At 37.6% G+C, this 26,380-nt stretch overlaps 3 protein-coding genes across 3 annotated transcripts; 1 reads left to right on the plus strand and 2 right to left on the minus strand.

The window, feature by feature from the left end:
* Positions 1,093 to 3,298, minus strand: LOC18773364 (probable polygalacturonase At3g15720). Its single transcript, XM_007207554.2, has 9 exons — positions 3,134 to 3,298; positions 2,923 to 3,012; positions 2,597 to 2,827; positions 2,325 to 2,495; positions 2,009 to 2,216; positions 1,837 to 1,918; positions 1,637 to 1,745; positions 1,417 to 1,542; positions 1,093 to 1,314 (listed from the first exon to the last, which is right to left on the minus strand). The coding sequence occupies exons 1-9, from the start codon at positions 3,296 to 3,298 to the stop codon at positions 1,093 to 1,095; spliced, it is 1,404 nt and encodes a 467-aa protein (XP_007207616.2).
* On the plus strand, positions 11,386 to 18,225 carry LOC18774505 (probable inactive receptor kinase At5g10020). The gene is made up of 3 exons (XM_007206379.2): positions 11,386 to 13,086; positions 13,861 to 15,411; positions 17,343 to 18,225. The coding sequence occupies exons 1-3, from the start codon at positions 12,183 to 12,185 to the stop codon at positions 17,930 to 17,932; spliced, it is 3,045 nt and encodes a 1,014-aa protein (XP_007206441.1). The 5' UTR covers positions 11,386 to 12,182; the 3' UTR covers positions 17,933 to 18,225.
* LOC18773356 lies at positions 23,081 to 26,200 on the minus strand. Its single transcript, XM_007207862.2, has 7 exons — positions 26,021 to 26,200; positions 25,773 to 25,898; positions 25,450 to 25,667; positions 24,799 to 24,942; positions 24,361 to 24,578; positions 23,939 to 24,197; positions 23,081 to 23,823 (listed from the first exon to the last, which is right to left on the minus strand). The coding sequence occupies exons 1-7, from the start codon at positions 26,094 to 26,096 to the stop codon at positions 23,695 to 23,697; spliced, it is 1,170 nt and encodes a 389-aa protein (XP_007207924.1). The 5' UTR covers positions 26,097 to 26,200; the 3' UTR covers positions 23,081 to 23,694.

Raw genomic sequence — 26,380 nt, forward strand, 5'->3', positions numbered from 1 at the left:
GAGCAAGGGTGGTCAATTGACCCATAGAACCCAAAATCTGTCATATAAGGGAAAAAAATTGACCCTTACAATGTGTTTGATGAAATACCCCAAAGGGACTCGCAGAGCCCAGCAACTTCTTTTATTTTTTCTTTCCTCCACGTCCTACTTCGTTCCACTTAAGTTTGACATCAGACGAATACAGACGAACGAATTGGTAAAACTAACTGAAGAAACTTTGACATCAGCAACAGCAGAAAATATGTCCTCTAATAATAATCGTTTTCTCTGTGCTGTTTAAAGTCAGTCCCTTAGCTCTCTTTTGTGATCTTTCTGCACATATTCATTTCTTCGTTCTTGTTTGGGCCTACTAATTTCTACAGCTAATTGTTCCCAAGGAACAAAATTTCTGTTCTTTTTTTCAATCAACAAAGTAGGGTGATTTTGTTCTGCCATTTTTGGAAAAGTATGAAGAATCAAGAATGGAAATAGAAATTCACTGGAAGAATGCTCTGCTGAACAAACAATTTTGTGCCTATTTGAAAGTCATAATAATCTTAACATGCACATTTTTTTAATATGCTCTGGAAGGGAAACTCCTTATGAAGATGATTCTTTGTTGACCCTCCGAACGAAAATTCCTCGATCCACCACTGCATGGTGAAATATGATTTACTTTCTTCTTCCAACCAAAATTGAATATTTACCTTGTTTTCCTTGAATTTTGTTTCCATATCTAATACTTCCTTCCTTTACGAAGGAGAAAATATTCAGCGCATGTTAATTGGGATGTTAATTGAAAACTCATAGCAATTCAGGGAAGAGCGCTGAAATGTTGTTTTCTTTTCCCTTTTGAGCTCTGTAAACAAAATATATTTTTAAAAGAAATCAATGGGAATTAATTTGACACTGAAGAAATCTGTGAACTATATATATATTGATTGGAGGAGATACCAAAACATAAATGATTCCATTCTTATTAGTTAATGGTAATTAATTTATTGCTACATCAGCAAACTAAAAAGGAAAAAGAAAAACCATGAATAAACATAGAAGCCACCAACAACTAGGTTAGGGCTAGGGCTAGGGCTAAGGCTAGGGCTAGGAGCTATGTCAATGCGAAAGGCATGGGACAGAAGGCAAAGAGAAGGAAGAGGTGCCATGGGCATTGTCGCAGTAAGCATAAGACCTCTTGTTTGGAAGATCCGATTTTATGCTCACGTTGTTCATCACAATGTTTGTGCATCCGCCCCCTGCGCAGGCCAAAGTTATGGCTTTCTCATCAGTGCAAGTTCCTTTTATGTTTCGGTATGTCACGTCGCTAACTTGTACCGACTGCACAATCCAAATTACACAATTATAATCACTCTAATTAGTTACAAATCATATCATATTGCTCTATTTAGAGAATCAATTTATTATGTTATTTTATTTCACCTTGCTTATGTCCATTGCTGAAGTAGGTCGTTTATCGAAATAGTGCTGGTCTATTATGATAGGATTTTTGGTGTCTTCAAATGTGATCCCCTCGAAAGTGATCTTCCTAGCATATCCCGATCCGCCCTTCATTTTCGATTAGTACAAAAATCACATTAGTCACAAAATTAATTAAGTTACTTTCGCATTCAATTCAATTCGATACGCATTTCTCACTTACTTCCCATGTCTTGATTCTCACTCCATTTGTTGTCCCCTTGAAGCTGCAATTGCTCACTTGCACCTCTTCCACTTGACTGTATTCTCCATGTTCACCTAGACTTCCAATACTACATACATATATACACATACAAATCAGTTAATTGATTATTAATTAATAACTAAACCATTTTCATGTAATTAAAATGAACGAATGATTACCTAATACCATGGCCTGGTCCGCATCTAATATCCCTAATCTTGATATAAGATGAACCGCTATTGATGGCAATACAATCATCACCTGTATATATATAGCAAAACAAATAATAATTTACACCAATACCACCATAAACTAAAACTAATTAAGAAAAGGTTTACCATATATAATTACCAGTTGCTATATGAGAAGATTGAATGGTGACTCGGGTTGATCGGGAAATATCAATTCCATCTGTGTTTGGACTGTCTTTAGGAGCCCAAATTAAGAGACCATAAACTCGGGGGCCATTGCAGCTACAAATGCTTATATGATTTTTAGGGCTATTAAAAATTGCCAGACGACTCAATTGGAAGCCATGACATTTGTTGAAATGGAGAGCCTGCACCACCATGCATTATTTAATAAATACTAATTCTAATTAACAGTTTAAGCTTCAATTTTAGATGACAAAAATAATAATAATTTATGGTTCAGATCATTAACATACAGTTGGTCTTTGACAGCCCTTGCTACCGCAAGCTTTCCACCAAACGGCGCCGTTTCCGTCAATTCGACCTCCTCCATTGACCGTTAGACCTTGTACATCCGAAAAATGAATCCACATCTCCTTGTTTGTCCACGCACCAATGTTATTCGGTGCAACAATACTCCCTTGTATCTGGAAAAAGTACAGAGTTTGTAAATAAAAGTAATAGCAATATAGGCATCAATTATTATTTTAGTTTTTTTAGTTAATGTGAATTATCGACATTTGTTTACCTGAAAATTTACTTTACCAGCCCTGCAAGGCCCTTCAAACGCCACAGCATTTAACAAGAATCTTTTGCCCTTTGGTACCACCAGGGTAAGGGTGCCTTGAGTTGATGAAGCACACATAGCTCCCCATGCCTTGAGGAAGGCCTTTGTATCATCTACCAGGCCATTCCCAACAGCACCGTAATCTACCACATTGAAAGTATTTGTTTTTGCTTCCCATGCTTCCAGGAAGGCCTGCTTTCAGTTGCACAATCAAGAAGAAGAAAATTCATTAGAAAATAGAAAATTCAATGGGGAAAAAAGAAGAGAGAAAATGAAGAACTGTGTACTTGTGGATCATATTCTTCACTTTGGGCATTCCCACGATTGAATGAGCCTCTTGTTGTTGATTCAGTCTCCCATCCTTCTCGGAAGGCCTCCTTTTAGTTGCACAAACATAAAATTAAAAAGAAAACGCAAATTAGATCAATGGGGAAAAAAAAGAAGCAAAAATAAATAAATAAATAAATAAAAGAGGATGAAGAAATAGTGTAAATATACTTGAGAAAAACCCTCATCATCAGTTGGGGTGTTGTGATGAACAGCACCATAATCAAACAAATCGAAATCATCTGGCACGACTCTTCTAGCACTACATGAACTATTAGGTGAAGCAATTAGCCAAATAGTTAGGACCAAAACGGTGGCGGTAAGCGGGACCTTCATTTCTAATGAGTTTAGGGTTTAGGGTTTAGGATTTAGATCGAGAGAGAAAAAAGAACAGGGCTTTGGAGCTCTAGAAATAACTCAGATCACAGTGAAATGTCAGTGGGAGTTGAGCTATATATATAATGTGTATAGTGCATGCATGCATGTGATCAAAACAACGAAAAGTAGAAAGAAAAAAAAAAATTCAATCAATCAACCAATCAATTGAGAATTCAAATTCTTTCGTCAACCTTAACCGAAATACTTCTTCTGATTAATCAAATTTTCCATGTTGACGTGTTGATTTATAAAACGTGAAACTAAATGAGCTCCAAATATTATGGCAATGATTTATTTTTAATTAATTGCATGTAAACCAAATAAATATTAGAATTGTAAGATATAAATATTTGACTTCCAATCCGTATCTTAAGTTTTCAATAAAATATTGCTTTTATTGATGATTGATGATTACCAGAATTCATGGTTTATTGATTCTGTAGTGGAATACATTTATTGGTAATGTTTTGTTTTAGTCAACCATTTGTCGTTGCATAATGCATTAAAAGGAAGTGGACCAGAAAATGGCCAATCTTCAATCACATTTATTAACCAAATTAGCCGTAGTTTTTTTTTTAAACGACCGCGAATTAGCCATAGTTGGAAATTGCAAAAAATGGTATATGCCGAAAGAATAATGCTATTTGAATATTTTCTTATGTGGCAGATGAGGTGGACAACTACATCAATTAAAATTAATTTATTATTTTTTTTATTTTATGATTTATTGACATTTTTTAATTGATGTGGATGCCCACTTTATGTGCCACATAAGATGATGTGGGAATATAGTATATAAATGTGGTAAAAGTAGCATTACTCATACCAAAATAAATAAATGAATTGCAAAAATGTCTGTGGGCTAATAAGCCAGTCAGCTCCATTTTTTTTAAAATTTTAATAACAACCAGCTTGACTAATGTTATGGATCTAACTTCTAATTTGGGTTGATTCATTTGTTTTATGAGTTCTTTTTAGACCCAACTAGATAACTAAGTATAGCAAAAATTTTGTAGTGAGAGCCTTATATATGGCCCTTAGGCTCTAATATCTTAACTGTTGGATCAAATTGTTTAGCTGTTGAATTAAATTGGTTAGCTTGATCCAACATTTAAGATATATGACCTCACCTAAGGGCCATATATAAGGCCCTACTATAGAATGACTCCTAAGTATAGTGATATTTTGCATATGTCTATTAGGCCAGTTGGCCATGACAGCAAGTTTACTCTTTTGCACCCGAGTTCAAATTTCCCTCCTCATACATTAGATTATCTGAGAGTACCTTAGACTATAACTTGTAAACAAAAAAATATAGTGATTTATATGGGTTATTTACTGTTTCACATCTTAGAACTTGAGTTCGCTCTCACTTAACCACCCGAAACTCAAATTTCCTCACTTTACCCCCTCATTCTCCCACTCCATCTCAAATGTTACCCCCTCCCTTCAAAGCAATCTCATTTTCCCATTAAATGACTTCTTTCTCTCTCTCTCTCTCTCTCTCTCTCTCTCTCTCTCTCTCTCTCTCTATGCCTCTCTCTCTCTTCCCCCTCCCCAACCCCCATCACACCCTACCCCATCCCCTATTCTCTCTTTTATCTTCTCTCTCTTCTCTCCCATCCCCTTCCCAAACCCAACGCCAAGTGCACCTCACCCCTTCCTTCCCTCTATCTCTCTCTCTCTCTCTCACTCTCACTCTCTCTGCCTATCTTTTCTCTCCTATCCCCAGACCCAACCCCCACCCCATACCTAACCCTCCATAGAATTACTCAACACTATAAATTTTAAAAAAAAAACTCTTTGATAGCCACTCCTCATCTTCTCTCTTTGCAGAGAGAGTGAGAGTAAGAGAAAGAGACATAGAGGAGAAAGAAGATGGGAATGGTGGGGTGTGATGGGGTTTGGGGAAGGGAGAGAAGAGAGAGGCAAAGGGAGAGGAGGGGTGTGACAGGACCCAGTCCAAATTTCACTTTGGAATCCGAGCCAGACCCTGTGTGTGTCCGACACCTGGCAAATGTCGGGCACAAATGACCTATTTGCCCTCTATATAAAACATGATAAAATAATAAAGTTAACGTCTACCGAAAAACCGACAGAGTTTCCCTTGTAACTGGCTCAATACCAAAACATTTTCACCTGCCAAACAAGTATACATATATACAACCAACTGCTAGCATATGTATATATACATTCCAACAGTTCAAATCTCAGTCTAGGGCAAAACATCAGAGCGACTACTAAGAATTTACAAAGGAGTGAATCTGTTTACAAACAAAATCCTACATCAGAAGAAAGCGCGCGGAAGATGGGAAGTGGCCCGGTGGTGGATTCCTGTGCACGTCTACTGCTTGGGGGCGCAAAACAACAATAAAGGTGAGTGGACCCAAAAACAAAGTTTAGAAAATAGTATATGAACATACTAACCCCACTGTAAAAACAGTTATACAAACTCACTTATTTTCTTTATTTCTGAAATCAATGCATGTATATAATTATATACATTTGAAAACAGTTTAAAACTATCACCTAGGTGTACCCTTATTTCCGTCAATTCCTTATATCCGTCAATTCCTTGCATCATCATGGGTGACACATACTCGCAGGTTTCAGTGACACGAAGCCAGTCCGAGCCGCAACTAGCAGGATGCAAGGGACCGTAGTTCACATGATCCGCATTACTCGCTCCACACGAGTTCGAGTACCAAGGAACTCGTGGGGCAACTGTCAAGCATGCTGACTAAACCGAAGGCAACAAATATAGTCCGAAGGCAACAATTAATATCTGGGTACAAGGTGATTGAAGAAAATATAAAGTTTCTGAAGAAAACCTTAGGAATAATTAACTTTCTGTAACATTTAAAATTCTGCTGCTATTTATCTGATAATTAACGAGAATATCTGTTCCTATATTCTTTAAAGGAGATTTCACTCGGCAGCATGCAACATAAAATATTTAACATCATAAAATAGCTTATAACTGAAACTAAACTGCTTAAATTCATTTATTAAAACGAAGAGTCCACTCACTGGTAGTCCGAGCTCGCTGGACCTCTTGAAGGTCCCTCTCTGCGGGTCAACTGGTGCCCGGGTGCCTGATTCAATGACCATAATATTCTATTAATACAATATAGTATTAAATTAAAAACCCTACCTCCGGCTCCAAAAAGTACGTGCATCAATTTAAAGTGATCCCTATACCCATAACAACTTTCCTTCCACGTGGGGTAGTTTAGCGGGATCTTGGGACTCAAAAAGCGCTAAAGTCCAAAAAGTCAATCCGGAACCCCACGGGTCCATGACCTCACAATATGATCTGGATGCATCTAGAAGGTCCAATATATTTAGAACACATGTCCCGAGGGTATTGGTGTCAATCGGACGGTCGGATCGATCACAATCCTGTAATCGCATAATTTCTAAACCCTAGCCCTAGGGTTCGCGATTTCGGAGTATCTGGGACTCCGATTCACAATCCGTCAAATCCTACACGTTTCTCAAATTATCTAGAATAACATATCTAAAATTAATTACGATCCAACGGCTCAACAGTATTGAACCCGATAATCGCACAATATGGAAAATCTGTTCTAGGCTCAAACGGTATCCAAATTGAGATCAGCGAATTCCTACGCGCTCGTGACGACCTAAGGATCGCATCAGAACACAGTGTCACTGCACCACCCTCGCCCATGCGCCGCCGCACGCGCCGGCAGCGATGGGTGTCCAAAGCGATAACGAATCGCCGGAAAATCTCAAAATCACGGCTCCAAACTCCTACCCTAGGTATAACACCATATTTGGACCCACTTTTGTTCTTGGACCTACCCCAAAAACTGACCGGAAGTGGCCGAACACGGAGGCAGAAAACTAGGCGAATTCCAAATTGAAAACTGAGCTAGCTACGGTCCAATTCGATGCAAACCTACCCAACCATCAGCTAGAGCATGGAAAATAGGTAGAAATTCATACCTTACTCGACAAATTTGGAGGAGAATTGAAGGAGAACGAACGGTTGCAAAATTATGCAAAACCGGCTCGTTTTTGGAAGGAATCCTGCGACTACAGCGGCGGCTGGCAGCAGAGAGTGGTCGGGGCTTGAAGACGGAACCGAGCTGGTCCTGTTGGCACATCCGGTAGGGGCAGAGGTGGTCGGTGGCGGGAGTTCTGTCACTTAGAAGGTGACGGCTGGAGGAAAAAAAAAACAGAGAGGGGGAGAGCTCGCAGGGAGAGAGAGAGAGAGAGAGAGAGAGAGAGAGAGAGAGAGATGAGGTTTTATAAAAATCTGATTTTTCCAATTTACCGTTTTGCCCTTCATGCTATTTTAATCGTATTTTCTTCGTTAAAGCTCTGATTCGAGTTCACTTTGTGTTTACGAACTTGTGTCGTCGTGCTCTACGCAACGGTGTATGTGGAATTGTCAAATTCCTTTTCGGTCAAAAAATCAACTTTGCGTTCATAATTTATGCCAAGGGCAAAATTGTCTTTCCTCATAATAAATTACTATTTATAAATGAATTTTAGGTTTGGGTCATTACAGGGTGGGTTGCGATGTAGGTGGGCTGGGGGATTGGGTCTGGGGAAGGGATGTGAGAGAAGAAAGAAACAGAGAGAAAAAGGGGGGGGGGGGGGGGGGCGATGGGAATGAGTGAGAGAGAGATAGGCAGAGGGAAGAGAGAAGATATAGGGGCTAAAATTAATAGAATGTCAATGCCACCTCAGCACACTTAACGGATTTATGGACGGAAATAGACGAAAGTGGTAAAGTGAGAAAATTTCAATTTTTTATAGGTATTTGTAGGGTAAAGTGAGGAAATTTGAGTTATGGGTGGTTAATTGAGAGTGAGCTCGAATTCCAAGAGATGAAACAGTAAATAAGCCTATTTTTATTAGAAGAGTTTCCAATTCCCACAATAATTAAGAAAAATCTCATATGACGGTTTGTTGTAAAAGTCTTTGGGGGGTTTTTCTTTTAAAAATAATTTATTTTGAAGGTTTATAAGTAAAGTAGTAGAGAATATTTAGTTATACAATTAGGCCCCAAACTGAAGAATTTTGGGCATATTAGGGTTGATGGCGGAAAAGCTTGATAATTTTCTTCAATTTTTTTTATTTTTAAAGAAAAAAGGATTTCATTCATAATCCAATAGTTTCATACAAAGATCAGCATGGGAATAGTGGCATCGTTGAAACATTCCTAAGAAAATCAAGTGGAAAAAATTCCAGGGTAGGAAAAAGTACCACACATGCTACGGACTAACAAAAGAGTCCAATACAAAATCAAACAAAGACCACTACAATAAACAGAACCAACTACCACACTACTAAAAAACCAACATAAGAGACCCTGCAGAAGAGCACACCAACGCATCCTAAACTATCAAAGAATGCCTTCTATAAGTACAATCATAGTCCTTTGTACATCGCAGGAGTTGTTCAGCATGCCAAGGGTCAGAGATACAAGAAGACACTAAGAAGAGAACACAAAGGAGGCAACAAAGAAGGACCCCACAAAAGCACACTAACTTATCCCAAAACTTGTTAAAGAAAACCTCCTATGAGAAAAACCATAGTTCTTTGGACATCATAAGAGTTGTTGAGTATGCAAAGAGTTTGAAGACAGAAAGAAACACCACAACAAATCTGGAGACTACAACTTGCAAAACAAAAGAACCAAAAAAAAAGAAAAAAAAAAGCAAAAAGGGAGAGGGGTGAGTAAAAGGAGAGTGGGAGAAAACAAGAGGTGAGGGAAGGAAAAGGAAAGGGGGAAGAAGGAGGCCGCCAACCCCCAAAGAGGACGGTGGCTAGAAAACCTAACCCTTGGGTTTTTCCTCTTGCTCTCTTTTCAAGAGGACCAAACACGTTAGCTAGAGTGGACTTTTGCACAAGCCTACTTATGGTAAATAACAACCTAGACTATTAATACAAATCTGTTAGGCTATCAATACAAATAATATTACAATTATTATAAGGGTGTTGCTATTTGGACCACATTTACTGATTATATTGTTGACCACTTCTCTAATACAAATCGGTCCCACATACACTGGTGTGGCCCACTTGTATTAGAGAGGTGGTCTTTAATGTGGTCAATAAATGTGGTACAAAAAGCATTATTATTATTATTATTAATATAAAATAAATTGCCCATTAGAATTCTCTAAATGGTGATATGTCAATGCATGATTTGAGTGAGACATCAGTGGTTGTGGAGAAATTGATGCAGGGGTCAAATTAGTCTCTTGACTCCCTCACCCAAGCAAGACGAAACGTAGTGGAGCTGAAGCTTGGGAACAAGAAAATAAAAAGGATCACGGCTTAGGCCTTTAGTGAGATGTCAACCAATTGATGAGTCGACGAAATATAACAAGTGTGAAGAACTCCTTGAGCAAGTAACTCACGAACAAAGTGATAATCAATTTCAATGTGATGTGTCCGAACATGAAAAATAGGATTAGCAGCAATATAAAGTGCGAACATATTATCAACAAAGATGTAAGATGATGCACAAAGAGGAATTTCAAGCCCACGAAACTAGTAATAGAATAATTGAATCTCAGCATGCGTAGTACCTAAAGCACGGCACTCCGCTTTAGTGCTAGAATGAGAAATAGTGGATTGCTTCTAAATTGTCCAAGCAAGAATTAGGGCTAAGAAAAATGCAAGCACCGATAGTAGACCGGCGATCATCAATAGAACCAGACTACATAGGAAATGTCCAAACGAGACAAGGTCAAATATTATAACTCACCAACCATTAAGAAAGGAGAGACGACTACTAGAAGTCAAGGGCGTGGGACTGGGCTTACAAGACTACATATGAAATTTCTTCAAAAGATCCTGGGCATAACGAGCCTCAGATAATGAGATGGAACTCAGAGTATGACGAATCTCCATGCCAATAAAATAACTAATGTCACTCATCCAACGATTATCAAAAGTGGAGCAAAGAAGATCAATGCAAGTTGATATTTAATGAGCTCAGTGACCTGTATCAATAATATCATCAACATAAATAAGGACAAAAACTGAGGGATCCTAGGCGTCTCAAATAAAAAGAGAAGCATCTAAATAGTTGTGAAAGAATCCTTCAGTACGTAAAAAAAAAAAAAAAAAAAAAACTCAGGGAGCTTGCTTAAGGCCATATAAAGCCATATGAAGTTTGCACACATACTTAGGTCAGGAAGGATAAGTGAAGCTAGGGGATTGTTTCATATAGGCTTCTTCCTATAGGATGCCATTTAAAAAGGCATTGCAGACATCTAATTGTTGAAGAGGCCAATCCTTGGAAATCGCCAAAGCAAGAAGGGTTCGGATGGTAGCTGGTTTGACAACGGGATTGTAGCTCTCATCATAGTCTACCCCTTCTTGTTGATTAGCCTCCTCGAAAACCAAGCAGGCCTAATGAAGTTCCATGGAACTATCGGCCTTGCACTTCACTTTATAAACCTATTTACATCCAACAAAATTCATGAGTCCTCTTAGTGTGAAGTTTCGATGTAAGGCTGCCACGTGTCCTAACGAATATACCAGTGAGGAACCAGAGAGATTCCTGAAAGATACCTTATGGGAGGTTGAATCAGCAAGAGGTTGTGGGCCTGCGTGACTGGGCCGGCCAGCATGGAATCGGTAGTGGGTGCCGAGGACACTTACCGATTGTAAGGCTGGGCTGGCCAGCATGGGCTACTTGGCCCTGCTTGATGTCAAATCCTTTCCATGTGTCATGGCATGAGAGTCCGGTTAAATATGGTACAACATACAAATCAGTGTTCTTTTCCACTAAGCTAGACTATATTGGCTTACCAAAGTACTATGGAAGTTTCAACTTAAGACTACTGGTATGCAAATTAAGATATTTTTTTAATTGAATTAGACCCCTTGACGTGGAGATGCCCTTATGTAAATGTTTTTGCTCAATAAATCTACAATAAAAATCACAATTATAAAAAGAATAGTGGGTGAAGGCCAGAGCCGAGGTCAAACCATCACACTCACTTTGAGTGAGTGAGAGAGTGAAGGCACTAAGCCCAATGAATTGTATATTGTTTCCAACTAACACTAATGCCTTCGGAAAAGTGAAGCAGCTGTCTCTCTATCTGGCTTTCCTCACAAATAATGATTGATAATACACCGCACCACCACCTACCTCCTTCCCCTCCTCTTCTTCTGAATTTTCTACCTGCGTGGACTTTTCTCGTTTCTTTCCGGCTGAAGAAGAAAACTTCCATTAGATATGGCCCAAAATAATACGAGGCAAGCTCATCAAACCCAGGCCCAAAAGTAGCCCAGATACCAATAATTACAAAATTCTTTGCCAAACAACCCTAGATTCTTAGCATTCTGAACTCTTGTTGTTGTTGTACTTGTAGTGTTCTTAATTATGCAGAGCTGCTCATTCTTGGAGCTGTCTGTTTTCTAGGCATTATTGCATTTTCTGTAAATGTTGAGTATGGTTTTGTTGCTACATTTTGAGATTCGCTTGATTTTGTTGGGATTTATGAGAGTGGGTTCACTATCATAGCCATTGTGGAGCTGTGGGAAATAAATTAAGTAGGCTTCTTCAATTCTCAGTTTCCATTGTTGACTGATTTTATTGAGCGCTCTCTCTCTCTCTCTCTCTCTCTCTCTCTCTCCTATTACTTATTGCTACTTGTCTTTCTTGTAAAATCCATATCTTTGTATCCAAATAGTTGCCACTTGAATTTAAATTTGCACCAATTCTTGAACTCTTCCTTCCTTTCATACTTCTAAGAAGAGTAAATATCTTTGTGTTGTAACTTGGTAAGTTCTCATTCTCTTTCTTTTCCCTCAAGTTTGGGTGCTTGGGGCTGTTCAAGGAGTAATGCAGACAATCAGTTTGATATTATTTCTGCTGTTAGTTGTAATTGCATCAGGACAGTCAGATCTGGTAGCACTCTTAGAGCTCAGAAAAGGCATTCAGAAAGACCCTACTGGGAAAGTTCTTGTTTCATGGGATTCAAAGTCCGTGGACTCTGATGGCTGCCCTCTGAATTGGGTTGGGATAGCGTGTAGCAATGGCCGTGTGACATCAATCACTGTAAATGATGCTGGACTGGTTGGTGAGTTCAGCTTTTCAGCCATTACAGGTCTTAAAATGCTTCGCAATTTGTCGGTTTCAAACAACCAGCTGACGGGGACCATCTCGAAGGTTGGTTTATTTGAGTCCCTGGAATACTTGGATCTCTCATGCAATTTGTTTCATGGGTTAATACCCTCTGCTTTGGTCAACTTAAAGAGTTTAGTGCTTTTGAATCTTTCTTCAAACCAATTTAAAGGCATTATTCCCACTGGTTTAGGCAAACTTGAACAGTTAAGGTATATAGATGCTCGAGCTAATGGCTTTTTTGGAGACATTATGAATTTTCTACCCAAAATGGGTAGCTTGGTCCATGTTGATCTGAGCAGCAATCTGTTTTCTGGTTCATTGGATTTGGGACGTGGTAACTCCCCTCTTGTTTCATCTATTCAATATTTGAATGTTAGCCACAATTCCTTGGTTGGAGAGCTTTTTCCTCACGATGGGATGCCATATTTTGATAGTTTGGAGACATTTGATGCTAGTTATAATCAGTTAGTGGGTCCTATACCTTCCTTCAATTTTGTTTTCTCTCTGCGCACACTTCGGCTTGGAAGCAACCAGCTCTCTGGTTCTCTACCGGAAGCTCTATTTCAAGAGAGCTCAATGCTGTTGTCCGAACTGGATCTTAGTCTTAACAAACTTGAAGGTATGTTGATTCTAACAGTTTTCTACACTTAGCTTTGGCACACAACTCTTTCTTCTTCTTTTTTTTTTTGGTGGAGGATATGTAAAAGTACTTTCTTTCCTTTTATATTTCAAATTGCGTATGGAAATTGATAGTCCTGTTTGGGAATTTCTTTTTTCAGACTTAGAAATTGAAAATAAACGAAGTGGAAATAACTGACTTACGATCGCATCAAAGAATGCCCTTTTATTTAGTTATTTTTCTCTCTGTAATAGAAATGCTATTGCTTTACGCAATTAATCTCTAATGACATTATCAAATAAAAATATGTTGGATGACAATGTTGACATGCTTACATTAGCATCTTCATGTAAAACCATGATCCGAAGTTCTTCATGAACCATCAGAAACAGTGCGTGCAGATTTAAGTTTCTATGGCCAGTAGTGGGGACTAAATTTTCATCTTGGTCGGACAGGGATTTAAGTTGGGGGAAGGTGTGAGCATGAACAAGCTTAACAAATGCTATGTCTTTTTGATGTACATGTAATCATGAGTGGACAATCATAATCATTTTAAGAATCAGTTTTAGTATAAATGCTACAGTGAGGGCAGTGGCCCGTCCATCTTTTCAGTATGCGGAATTTCTCTTTTGCATGATATTTCGTGTGTTATTGCTTGAGGTCTGCAGTTTTTAAAAGTCATCATATCATCTTCAAATTTACAATTTCATTCATTTACTCCTGTTTTCCTCCTCTCTTTCCTCTATACAGTTATACTGTTTACCTTCATGACAGGTCCAGTACGAAGCATCACCTCTGCAACTCTGAAGAAGCTTAATATTTCTTCGAACAAATTGTCAGGCTCCTTACCTGCCATGGTTGGGCACTGTGCCATCATAGATCTGAGTAATAATATGCTCACAGGTAACTTGTCCCCAATCCGACGTTGGGGAAATTACATTGAAGTTATCCAGCTAAGTTCCAATTCCTTGACAGGAAGCTTGCCTAATGAAACATCTCAATTTTTTAGGCTAACTTCATTTAAGATATCCAACAACTCATTAGAGGGTGCTCTTCCACCAGTATTGGGTACATACCCAGAGCTAAAAGTGATTGATCTTAGCCTCAACCGACTACAAGGATTCCTTCTTCCCAGCTTTTTCTCATCAACTAAATTGACTGATCTTAACTTGTCAGGCAACAATTTCTCCGGGTCAATACCTGTCCAGGAAATCTCAAGTCATCCTTCAAACAGTTCCACTCAAAATCTGAGCCTGGTATTTATAGATCTGTCTAATAACTCATTGAGTGGTCATTTGCCCACAGAGATCAGTGAGTTTCATAGCTTGGTATATCTCAACCTGTCTAAGAACAATTTTGACGGTATCATTCCTGAAGACTTTCCAGATCAACTAAAAGGATTTAACGTGTCTTTCAATCATCTCTCTGGTGTTGTACCTGAAAACTTACGGCAGTTTCCTGATTCCGCATTTTATCCAGGGAACTCTTTGCTAAAATTTCCCCATTCCCTATCATCACCGAAGGGTGTCCTCAATAATACTTCTAGGGAGCACAGGCCCCTTAAGAAAGCTGCTATTAGAATTTCCCTCATAGCAGGTTTGGTTGGTGGTGCTGCTGTTTTAGTGCTTTCATGTATGATGATCTATTACAGGGCTCATTGGCAGGAATGTACAAGTTCGAAAGAAAATACTGGGAAGAAAGCTGTCGAACAAGGAGATTCTGCCCTTTCTCATAGATCGGTACCTGAAAAAAGTGTAGACTGCTCAAAATCTTCTCAAGATCTTTCACCATCATCCCAAACAAGGTCTCCTCATGATGCCTCTGATACTTCATCAGTTCTAAAGAAACCTAAGAATTTGGGTCTTCCTGAGTCAACAAAAAAAGAGGAAGGGACATCTGCTCCTATGTCTCTCTTATCATCATCAAATCTTTCACCTTCTAAAAATCAACAACCACTTGAGAGTCCTGATGTGCTCAAAACTTGTTCTCCAGATAAATTGGCTGGTGATTTACATCTGTTTGATGGCTCCTTGGTGTTCACAGCAGAAGAACTTTCATGTGCTCCTGCAGAAGCTATTGGAAGGAGTTGTCATGGAACAATGTACAAAGCTATGCTTGACTCAGGTCATGTATTGGCTGTGAAATGGCTAAGGGAGGGTATAGCAAAAGGAAGGAAAGAATTCGCAAGAGAAGTAAAGAAACTAGGAAACATCAGACATCCGAATCTAGTTTCTCTGCTCGGTTACTACTGGGGCCCAAAGGAGCATGAGAAACTGATTATATCAACTTATATTAATGCACAATCGTTGGCATTCCATCTCCATGGTAAGACTCTGTTATCTTTCATTTTAGGATTTGAAATAAGAATCTCCCGAATATTGTTTCCATTAAAATCTCAGCAAAATGAAATTGCTAAGCCAAGCTGAGCCCATTATTTTTGTTTTCTGGTCTTGGTAAAGCTCCCACATATATCTAAAATGCTGGGAGTGTAATATAGTTCCTTGTGTACACCTTAATTTTACTAGCAATTCTTTCTCTCCTCCAAAAAATAAAATCTGTATGATATTTATTTTAATGTGTCTTTACTAGATATAGAGGTTTCAATAGGTTTCAATTTTATGTTAATTTTGAGAGTACTAATGATGCATGTGAGAAACTTTTGGAACTCGATGACATTTATGATGAGTTAGGTAGATCATAACAGTGCAGAAAATCTATTAGTAGTTAAACCAGAGGGCTTGGTATAAATTTCTAAAAATAGGAGTGATGTCCATGTATTTTTCCTAAACCTCTAAGGAGGTTTGAATGAGCTTTATGCTGGTCTTACTCTGTGACAATGTAAAATGATCTGGATCCATTTGGTCATTCTACAATTCACTATTTTTACTTGTTTACCCGTGGTCTGTAGGTAACAAAAGAATTCTACTGTATAAGATAACAAAGTACACTTGGAATCCAGTTTGACTGGTTTTCAGGACCAAGGAATGGTAAATAGATCAACGGGAATTTTTTTTGTTCTTTTCCGAATAGTAGGATTTGGGTATTAGGTCGAAGATGACAGTGCAGAAAAACTTTGAATAGTTAAACAAGGGAGCTTGGTGTAAAGGAGGTTTATGTATCCTTAGTAAACCCCTAGGGAAGTTTGAGTTTTGAGCATTTTATTTTTAATGTGCAGCACTAAACTGAATTGATCTGGATTCATTTCATTATAAAGAAAGTCACAGTTTTTACTTTGTTACCATTAGTCCCTAGTTTTTTACTATAAAAGTTTCTAGTACAATAATTGCTCGCCGAGATGATAAATAATCTATGATCATGACACATGCAATCTTGGAATCTAGTCATGATTTTGAAAACTGATGAGTGGTAAATCAACATCAGTAACATCCTTTAATGACAATAAACTAAGATATGCACTTGTCTTAATTGATTTTTCTCCATAAACTCTGTGCTATGGTATAACTTTGGGATGGAGTTGCAATGAAAAATTTCCTTTTAATCATCCCTTGAATATCCTTTAACAAAATTTACTTTGTATTATTTATTAGAGAATATTAATTGTGTGCCAGAACTTCAGTCTGGCTGACAGAACCTGGCCGACATCCTAGCGTACTAAAACCTGTAACCAATGCTGAAAATTGTCCAAAGAGAGAGGGCAATGTATTTTAAATGACCTAGATTTATTTTATTGAAATTGATGTCTTTTACTATGTTCTATTCTACTGTAAATTTACAACCTGTTAGGTTAGGATGGCAGTTTATGCTAAGGTGTATCAGGTGTTCATTAATGGGAAATTGTTGTGCTTTTAGAGTAGGAGACACCTTTTGTTACTGTTTATAGTAGTATTTCACCAAATGCGTTGTGTGGTTTCTGTAAATTTTTTATTTATCAAATGTCTTGGTCTTGAATTATTGTTAAAATGCATGACCCGTCTTATTTTGCCTTTCAATAATTTACTATTATGGAGGCAAATTTTTTTTTTTTTGGGCATCCATAAGAAATATATTCCTAAAGCTTTAGCGAGTTAACATCTGCCATTAACAGCTTAAAATGCATGAAACATATTTTATTGGAGTTTGTATTATCATTTGGCCCCTACCAACTTTCCTGTAATAAATCCATCACTTTAATTGGACAATTTATGGGTGACATCGGCAACACCCTTCTAATATTTTGCATATGTTTTAAAAATCTTTTTCTAGTTTTATTCCTGCACCTGACATGAGTTTTCTGAATCTTTCTGAGTCGTCTACAGAAGTTGAGCCAAGAAAACTTTCACCCCTGTCTCTTGAGGAACGGCTCAAAATTTCTGTAGATGTTGCCCGATGTCTGAACTTCCTACATAATGAGAAGGCAATTCCCCATGGCAACCTCAAATCCACAAATATTTTATTAGAAACTCCTAGTCTGAACGCAATCCTCACAGATTACAGTCTCCACCGAATTTTGACTCCGGCTGGCACTACTGAGCAAGTACTGAATGCAGGTGCTCTTGGCTATCGGCCCCCTGAATTTGCTAGCTCAAGTAAACCCTGTCCATCCTTGAAGAGTGATGTCTATGCGTTCGGGGTGATCTTGTTGGAGCTCTTGACTGGAAAGAGTTCCGGGGAGATTGTGTCTGGCATACCCGGTGTGGTTGATTTGACAGACTGGGTGAGACTATTGGCAGAAGAAAATCGTTCTTTTGAATGCATTGACAGAGTGATTCTGGAAAAGCGTAGCGTTAAGCACTCCCCTAGAGTTCTTGATGGTATGCTACAGGTAGCTCTAAGATGTATCCAACCAGCATCGGAAAGACCCGACATCAAAACTGTGTTTGAAGAGATTTCAGGTATAGTGAACTAAAGGGCACCCCAGGTACAACAAATGCTCTAACTGTAGTCATTGGTACTAACACCATACATCGATTCTTTTATCATTTTTGTGTAATTTACTAATTGTTTGTCAACTGATCCTGTAATTGACAAAGCCAAACAGGTAGTGGTACAGTTCAGAGGAAAATAAGTTCATTGTTTATATGTGGGGTGAATAATTTTTGTTGACCCTACTGGCATATGTGGGGTATGATTTTCACACTGGCATTCGTGTGGTATTAATTTTAGATCTTCATCACTGAGATTTCTCAATCTGCAAACTTTTAAACTGCCAAGCTTATTTCTGCACCCAAATTTATGGAAATACTGTACGTGGATATAATGTGTTTTCAAATTTATGGACACAAAATTTCCAATTTTTATTTTATTTTTTGGATATCTAAGAAAATATAAGCTCAATTAGTAGAAAGATGTTGGACAAGGTTGGCTTTTACATCTCACGGAAGCTTTGTCCAACATTTTGCGAGACATTTTAAACTGCCAAACTGATTGAACACGACCTGACCGAGCCATTCGGTTTGGTGCGGGTTTAACTTTTATTGTCAAATTTTGGTAACAAAAATCGAATTGGATTGGCTGAACCGATTCTGTTTTGGGTTTTAAAACTGGCAGTTCAACCAAACTGAACCGGTTCAATATATTCTTTTTTTAATTCTTTTTAGGTGAAAAGTCATTTTTGGTTCCTGTAATTTGACATTTCAACCACTTTTGACCTTATAGTTTTAATTTCATCATTTTTGACTTTGTATTTTCATATTTGTAGCAATTCAAATACAAGATAAATTTTGTCAATTTCTTTAACGGAGCAACCACATGGAGGGACAATTTTGTCAGACCAAAATCCCACGCTAAAAGCTGGTCTCTACCTCTTCCCTAGGGCGTGAAAATGGGCAACCAAAATCTCAAAATCCTCTCTTAACTATTCCAAATTCCCAACACCTAACCAATCTCTATCTCCTCCATCCCTTTCTCTCTCCCTACATATCCAATCTTCCAAATAACCAATTTCTCTTCCTCCTTTCTCAACTTCCTCCACCATTCTCCACCTCACACCCACCACCACTCAACAACTATAGCAACTATAGCAATTGTAGGAGATAGTGGCTGCTTTGAAAATGAAGTACAAAAGTGTAAAATCACACCCACCACCATAGCAACAAAGCAATAACTTTCCAAACCCAAAGTTACAGAACAAAACAAGGTCATTTGAACCCAAAAAAAAACAAACAAACAAACAAGCCGGCCACAAAAGAATGGAATAAACAAAAGCGTTGGAACCCACTTATATGCATTGAAAACTCAAATATAAGTTATAATACAATTTCGCACAGAAAATTGAACCTTTAAAGAGTCTGAGTTCACCTAGATTATTGAAGCCTCCATCGATTTCACCTCTCTTCTTCACTATCGTCGTTGCTTCTTTACGGAAATAACAACCGATTGAAGTTCTACAAGTCTTTTCGCACCCTCTTGTTGCACTCAATCGAAAGCCTAGACGAATTTCATTAAATTTTTAGGAGCACTAATCCTAATCTGCTTTAAAATGGCCAATTTCTCGCGCCTAGGGAAGAGGTAGAGATGAGCTTTTACGTGGGGCTAACTGACAAAATTGCCCTTTACGTGACAAAATTGTCCCTCCACGTAAGGGGCACGTGGTTACTTTGTTAAAGAAATTGAAGGAAATTTTATCATGTCCTTGAATTGCTACAAATATGAAACTACATGGTCAAAAGCGACGAAATTAAAACTACAGGGTCAAAAGTGGTTGAAGTGCCAAACTATAGGGACCAAAAGTGACTTTTGGCATTCTTTTTAATATATAACACCTTACTTTTTAATGCGACATTATTGAAATGGCGTAGCTTCTTACATCACTTAGGCCATCTCCAACTTAGAAGGCTAAACCCAAAAAATCTTAAATTTTAGCCCAATTCCTCTCCCAACCTTAAAAAGTAATGTGTTAAATTTTGAAAAAATCCAAATTTGGGGCCAAAAACCAGTCCAATTATTGACTTGATTGGATTTTTTTTGGTGGAGCCCACAAAGCCATGATGCACAACCCATGTGCAAGGAGCAAATAATGGGACCCGAGCTGTTGGTGTTGCAGAAAGTGTCGTCCTAGGTGTCGCATAATTTTTTATTATAATTCTAATAGTAACCCAGTCAACGATCCATATTAAATTCAAGCTATTTTAACGATAAAAGAAGAATCCAACGGCTGAAATTGAAATCCAACGGTTAAAATAATATTTTAAGTTAATCTAAATCATATCCAACCCCAAAACTCACTCCAAACTCTATCAATACCAACCTATTTCTCAAATAAAATTATATTTATGGAATTTCAATTTTTTTAGGTCAAATTGTTCAAAAAAAATTAAATTATGAGTTATTTAAAAAAGATTAAATGAAGAAAAGTTATCCATGAAAAAAAAAAATTAGACTGAAACCATTCTTAAACAATTTAATAAAGTTGCATACTTAAAATTTGAGTTTGAAGGGTTGGGGGAGAAAACGGGTTGAGTCCGGGTAAAACCCAAATAGTTACTTTTTGGAGGGGAGAAATTTGAGTTTATGACCAAATTAGTTAGGCCTTCTCCAACCCATTTGGGGCTAAACCCATATTTTTCCCCTTCAAAAAGTAACTATTTGGGTTTTGCCCGGACTCAAATTGTTTTTTCTACCAACCCTCCAGACTCAAATTTTAAGTCCACAACTTTATTAAATTATTTAAGAATGGTTTCAGTCTATTTTTTTTTTAATTTTTATGGATAACTTTTCGTCATTCAATCTTTTTAAATGACTTCATAATTTAATTTTTTGAACAATTTGACCTAAAAAAATTGAAATTTCACAAATATAATTTTATTCCAAAAGAAAACACATAATATAATTCTAAAAGAAAACACACAATACTTGAAATTTACCATACATGAAACCCAATAGGAATAAACTAATAACCACCATCGTGGGGGCTTGAATAATAGTCTCCTGAGTTGTCTTCAAGATTAACGATAGACTGCTGACCCTGTGCATGTTCTTGCATAATTTCATCTTGTTTATCCCCCCAATACTTCTTCTTTCTTGGAGTAAATTTGGAGATGTCTATAGACATTATTTTTTGTTCTTGGGCTTCCTTATCTTGTTGCTTCTGATACGCACAAGCATCAGCTTGATCTTGGACAAACTTGTCCAATATGTTGAGCTTTCGTCTCCTATCCTCCTGGAAAACAATACCTTGCTCAAGCAATGATTCCAAGTACTTATCCCTTGTTTGTTGAGAAGGGTCAGCCATCTCCCCACCATCCCTCCCGCCCCCCCTTTTTGTTGTTTTTGTTTGCAGCCTTTTGTTATCTCGCCCCTCAGGCCTTGGACTAGGCATGGTGATATCGTCTGCGTCGTTATCCAAATTCACCATACTTCCACTAGCTCTAGAAGAACGTTGTGTGGGATGCCCATTTATATGATTCTACTTTGTGGAATCTTTTAAGATTTCCCAAGCATGGTACAATTTGAAAGGCCTATTTGGAGGCTTATTATCATTAAGAAAGATCGTTTTCGCATACATGTCCTATGCATGAAAAAATAAATTTAAGTTTGGAGTTTAATAAAATTACAAATATAAATTTAAAGCTTTAATAAGAATGGTTACTTACCACATCATGTAGATTTGAGCCACTTTGTGGGTTCGTATTGGCCTTAGTTAAGCATGTCTTCTAAAGAGAACACTGTTGGTTGATAGTCTTGAATCGAGAAGCAATGGCTTGATATGTTCCTCGCTCGGGCCCACTAATGCCCGGATCATTTTCTAGAAACTTTTGATATACACGATTCCAAAATGTGTTACTTGCTTGATTGGTGCTAGTAGCCCCATTTTCATTGACAGAAACCCACCCTTTGCACAATGCCTCATCTTCTTCGGGCCTCCAATTCACACATCTTTGAGATTTTGTGGACATCTTCAATAAGAATGAAATGAGATTGATGAGATTGACAAAGGAAAAATAAATTGAGAAATAGATAAAATATTTTTAGTAGATTATTTGAGAAATGAGAGGGTATTTATAGCGTTTGGAGTGAGTTTTGGGGTTGGATATGATTTTGATTAATTTAAAATATTATTTTGACCTGTGGATTTAAATTTTAGCTGTTGGATCTTTTTAAATTTTTTTTTATATCGTTAAAATAGCTTAAATTTAATCTAAATCGTTGATTTAAGTTACATTTAGAATACCAAAAAAAAAAAAAACGGATTGAATTGAATTGTTGCCGATGGATTCCAACAACAACTTCACAGGATCTTGCCATATGGTGCAACACAGTTGCCATAAAGTAGCAGCGCAACAGCAGGTGAAGCCCACGTTAAATTCCTTGCACATGGGTTGCTTCAGTTGTAGGTGGGCTCCACCGAAATTTTTTGGGTTCAGGCAATAGCTGGATTGCTATTTGGCCCGAAATTTGGGTTTTCCCAAATTTTGACCCCTTTATTTTCTTAGGTTGGGAGAAGTTTTGGCTATATTTTGGGTTTGGCCTCATGGGTTAGAAATGGCCTTAGAGAAGGCCTTACGATACACCTCCACGCGTCAAAACACTCCACTAGATTGTTGGGCTCATGTCCATTTGATTTATTTTTGGATGTTGTGTTGTGGTGCATAAAATTCACATGTTCACAACAAAATCAAAATAAGAGAATGTACTACAACAAAATCGAGTATTACAACAGAAATCCATCATTAGACATGCTTTTTAAACTTAGAAACTAGTCCGATTTGGTTTGGATCGGATTAATTAGCCAGAAACAGTAAACCAAATTGAGCTTAATCCGTTCAACCAAACTACAGTTTGGTTTTCAGAGGTTTCAACCCTTTTTTATCAACAACCGACCTAAACCGGTCAAATTATAGTTGGAAGGACAATGTAATTCAACTTCTTTTTTTTTTTTAAAAAAAAAATTTAAAAGTTTAGCTCACATTAGTGTCATTGTACACTTTTTATAAGTAAGCTCATAATATGTCACGTTTGTTTTCATCGCATTAAATAATTTTTTCACACAAGCAATATTCAGGTCGCATCAAATAATTTTTTTTTCTTCACACAAGTGATATTGGGAAAAGAGGGATTTAAACACAAAACCTCGGGTGCAAAGGATAACTGCTTTTAACCACTTTAGCAACAAAATCCCTGACGGTGGCATCAAACAATTACTTGTTACAGTAAACCCAAAAGTTCTACAATACTAACTTACCTACTCCCCATTACCAAAAATGAAAAAAATTCAAAGAAAACAGTTTTACAAGATACAAATAGAAGCTAGTCAATCATTATTCTCTACTAAATCCATCCAGCAATACCCAATCTGTGTCTAGTATGGAAGAACACCTTAGAAGAGTTTGCTCATTTACTCGGCACAAAAACAAACTTTGATGTACCCCTGAAACAGAAACACCATTTGAGCAACCAAAAGAGACCAAGGCGACCAGAAAACTAGTTACCTTATATTTCCAATTTTCAGTATCTTTAAACAGTTTCCTAACTTCTTTGAATGAAATCGGAAGGTCCCCAATCAAATCCTTAATATGTAATTCATGTGTCCAAGGTGACTAGAAGACTAGTTACTCTACATCTCCAGTTTCAAAATCATCAAATAGTATCCTTCTCTCCTCAAATGAAATCAGCAGGTCCCGATCAACTTTGTAGTACGTAACTTATATGCACTAAACCAAATCACTTTGGTCAGAAATCGTACTTTGTTCTCCCACTCTTTAGTATCAGGCACAACATATCTGAAATGTCAGAATAGGAATTGTAGAAGTTCCAAGACTCGAGCATCAGGCGTTTCCTTGATCCTTTGAAATGAACAACCTATATCCAGGATATATCATAGAAGGGACTGAGAAGAATTTTAAAAATAACCACAATTGAGTATCATATTTGTTTCTATTCAATAGGTGGTGTGTTTTGGACGGTTGCAGCATACCTTAACATCCAAGGGCATGCCATGAAATTGACCTGCGCCCTCTGGTGGTGTCCAATTGTATAAAGCACAGGGTAAAAACAACACTGAAGCATCGCCAATATCCTCTATGAAAGCTAGGGCTTTGGTAAATTTCTTTGCATCAAAAGATGGGTGTGACTTCACCACCCAGGCAAGAGCTAGCTGATCCCCAAGCATTCTAGAAGCTCCCATGTACCTTGATCCATAAACTTTTAGTACTTCTTGTAGAAAAATCTTCGCCCTGCATCGATACAGTATGTGAGATGTGGAAAATGGTCCAGAAGAAACACCGCATTTATGTTTTCTGGTAAACAGTAACCATTAACTTTCAGTTAAATATCCCTTCTGTTGCAAACCAACCGAGCTAACATGAAAAAGAAAACCAGGTAATGTGATGAATGCACCTTAAAATGCCATCTGAAGTACCCCTCACTGCTATAAATCCTGAATTCAGAGGTTGAGCTTTGTTGTTTCGGAATGTGAGTGCCAGATGAAAATTCGGGTACTCACGAAAAATGTATCCTAGATCATCAACCACAGCTATATCCGAGTCAGTGAATATATAATGATGATTATGCCCCTGCTTCTGAGAAAGCTCCTCCAGCTTTGTTTCTAGGAAGGTCTGAATCACAGAAATCCGAAACAAACATCATAATAAAGCATTTTTCTAATGACTGATAAATGCACTATTACACATGGGAACAATTTCATGTTAAAGCACCCTCCTACCTTAAAAAGGAGAGGTCTTAACTAATGAAATAAACTATGTAAAATTTCTGAGAAGCATAGCTACTGATAAACAACAGATTTTTCTACTTGTTATTAACATAATTTGCTCTTACAATGTATGACCTGATTCTTTGAAGCATCAACTGGTCACGTGAATATTCACCTTGAATTGGATGTACAGTGACCCCATTTCTGTGCATTGAAAGATCAGATTCTGGGTCAGTTAGAATGACTACATTGCTCCGGGGCATTGATACCTGCAAGTATGTACAGACATGAATTTGGGATTTCAAAATGATAAATAAAATTTCAACAGCATATACTAAAATGTTTACAAATTAGCATATTGACTTCCTTCTAACCAAGTATCTGTATCATACGAAATCCAAACTACAAAGTCTGCTGATAATAAAAACCCCAAATTTTTCCTACCATTCTAAAAAGTCTGCACATCCTAATATAGAACCATTCAATTACAGTCATTCCTTGGTTTAAACGGGGAACAGAACACACTCCTTATTGTGGAATTGCCATGGGAGATTAATGCAATTTTCTACACACTCTGTTTAAACCACGTTAGACAATCCGCATTCCATCAGTTGCAATTTCACTATATCAATATTGAGCTCACAAAACCTCAAACATGTACCCCAAGATATGTTAGAAATTAGCAAAGACATGATAAATCACAATGGTACTTGTTTAGTGTTAGAAAAACAATGGACATTGAGCAACTAATCCATTATGTTCTATTTAACGATTACCTGAATGAAGTTAATGAAGACATTCAAGATGGCCATTGACCTCTCCACTTTAGTATAAGAAGCATTCCCAACGGTTACCAAGTGTGACAATTGATCGTCGGCGCGCCCATTAACAGTGGAGTTGTATATGGTGAAGACAGTGACAAAGGCAATGTCATCAACCCCACTGGACACATGGGAAGAGGCTGAAGAATGGGTTTGGTTGAGAGCTTTGATGCCTGCCCAGATGAGAAAACCAACCACACAAACCCAAATCCGATTTAATCAAATTATATGAACAAAAGAATCTGATTTGATTTATTTTGATAAAGAAATTGAATAACCTTGGCATTGGAGGCGATTTCTCAAGCCTTGACCAGCAGCAGGTCCAAGAACCAAGTGATTGGATTTGTTGCCTTGTTTCTTCTTGGGCAAATCTTCCACATTAGAGTTATAATGCAATTGCTTGACTGAAATTTAAACTTCAATTGTGAATTTGAATGTTGTTTCTTCAGAGTTTAGCCTCAAATAAGGGATATTAAAAATTAAAATAAATAAATAAAAGAAAGTAGAAAGAGAACAGAAGGCTCACCGGAGAAGAAGTGAGGAAGAATGAAAATAAGAGGGAGAAAGATGAGGAAACGACGCCATCCGCTGCACACTCTCATCGCCTTACCAATTGCTCACTTTGACTCTGCTGCATACTGCATCGGATCAACTATTGTTAGAGAGAGAAAACTGCACTGTTTCTAATCGTATCTGTCCCTAATTTCAATTTTTGTTTTTGTTTTGTTGTTTCTTTTTCTTCTGGGCTTTGTCTATGGGCCTCAATTCAATTGGGTCTGAGTTGCTCAGCCGGGTAAACGAGACGTCATTGAGTTTATTTTCATAGCACAGGAATGCTAAATTATACAAATTTTTAAAGGAAATTTTACATAAACACCACCTCGAT

The sequence above is a fragment of the Prunus persica genome, chromosome G6, assembly GCF_000346465.2.
Source record: "Prunus persica cultivar Lovell chromosome G6, Prunus_persica_NCBIv2, whole genome shotgun sequence".
NCBI classification, from domain to species: Eukaryota; Viridiplantae; Streptophyta; class Magnoliopsida; order Rosales; family Rosaceae; genus Prunus; species Prunus persica.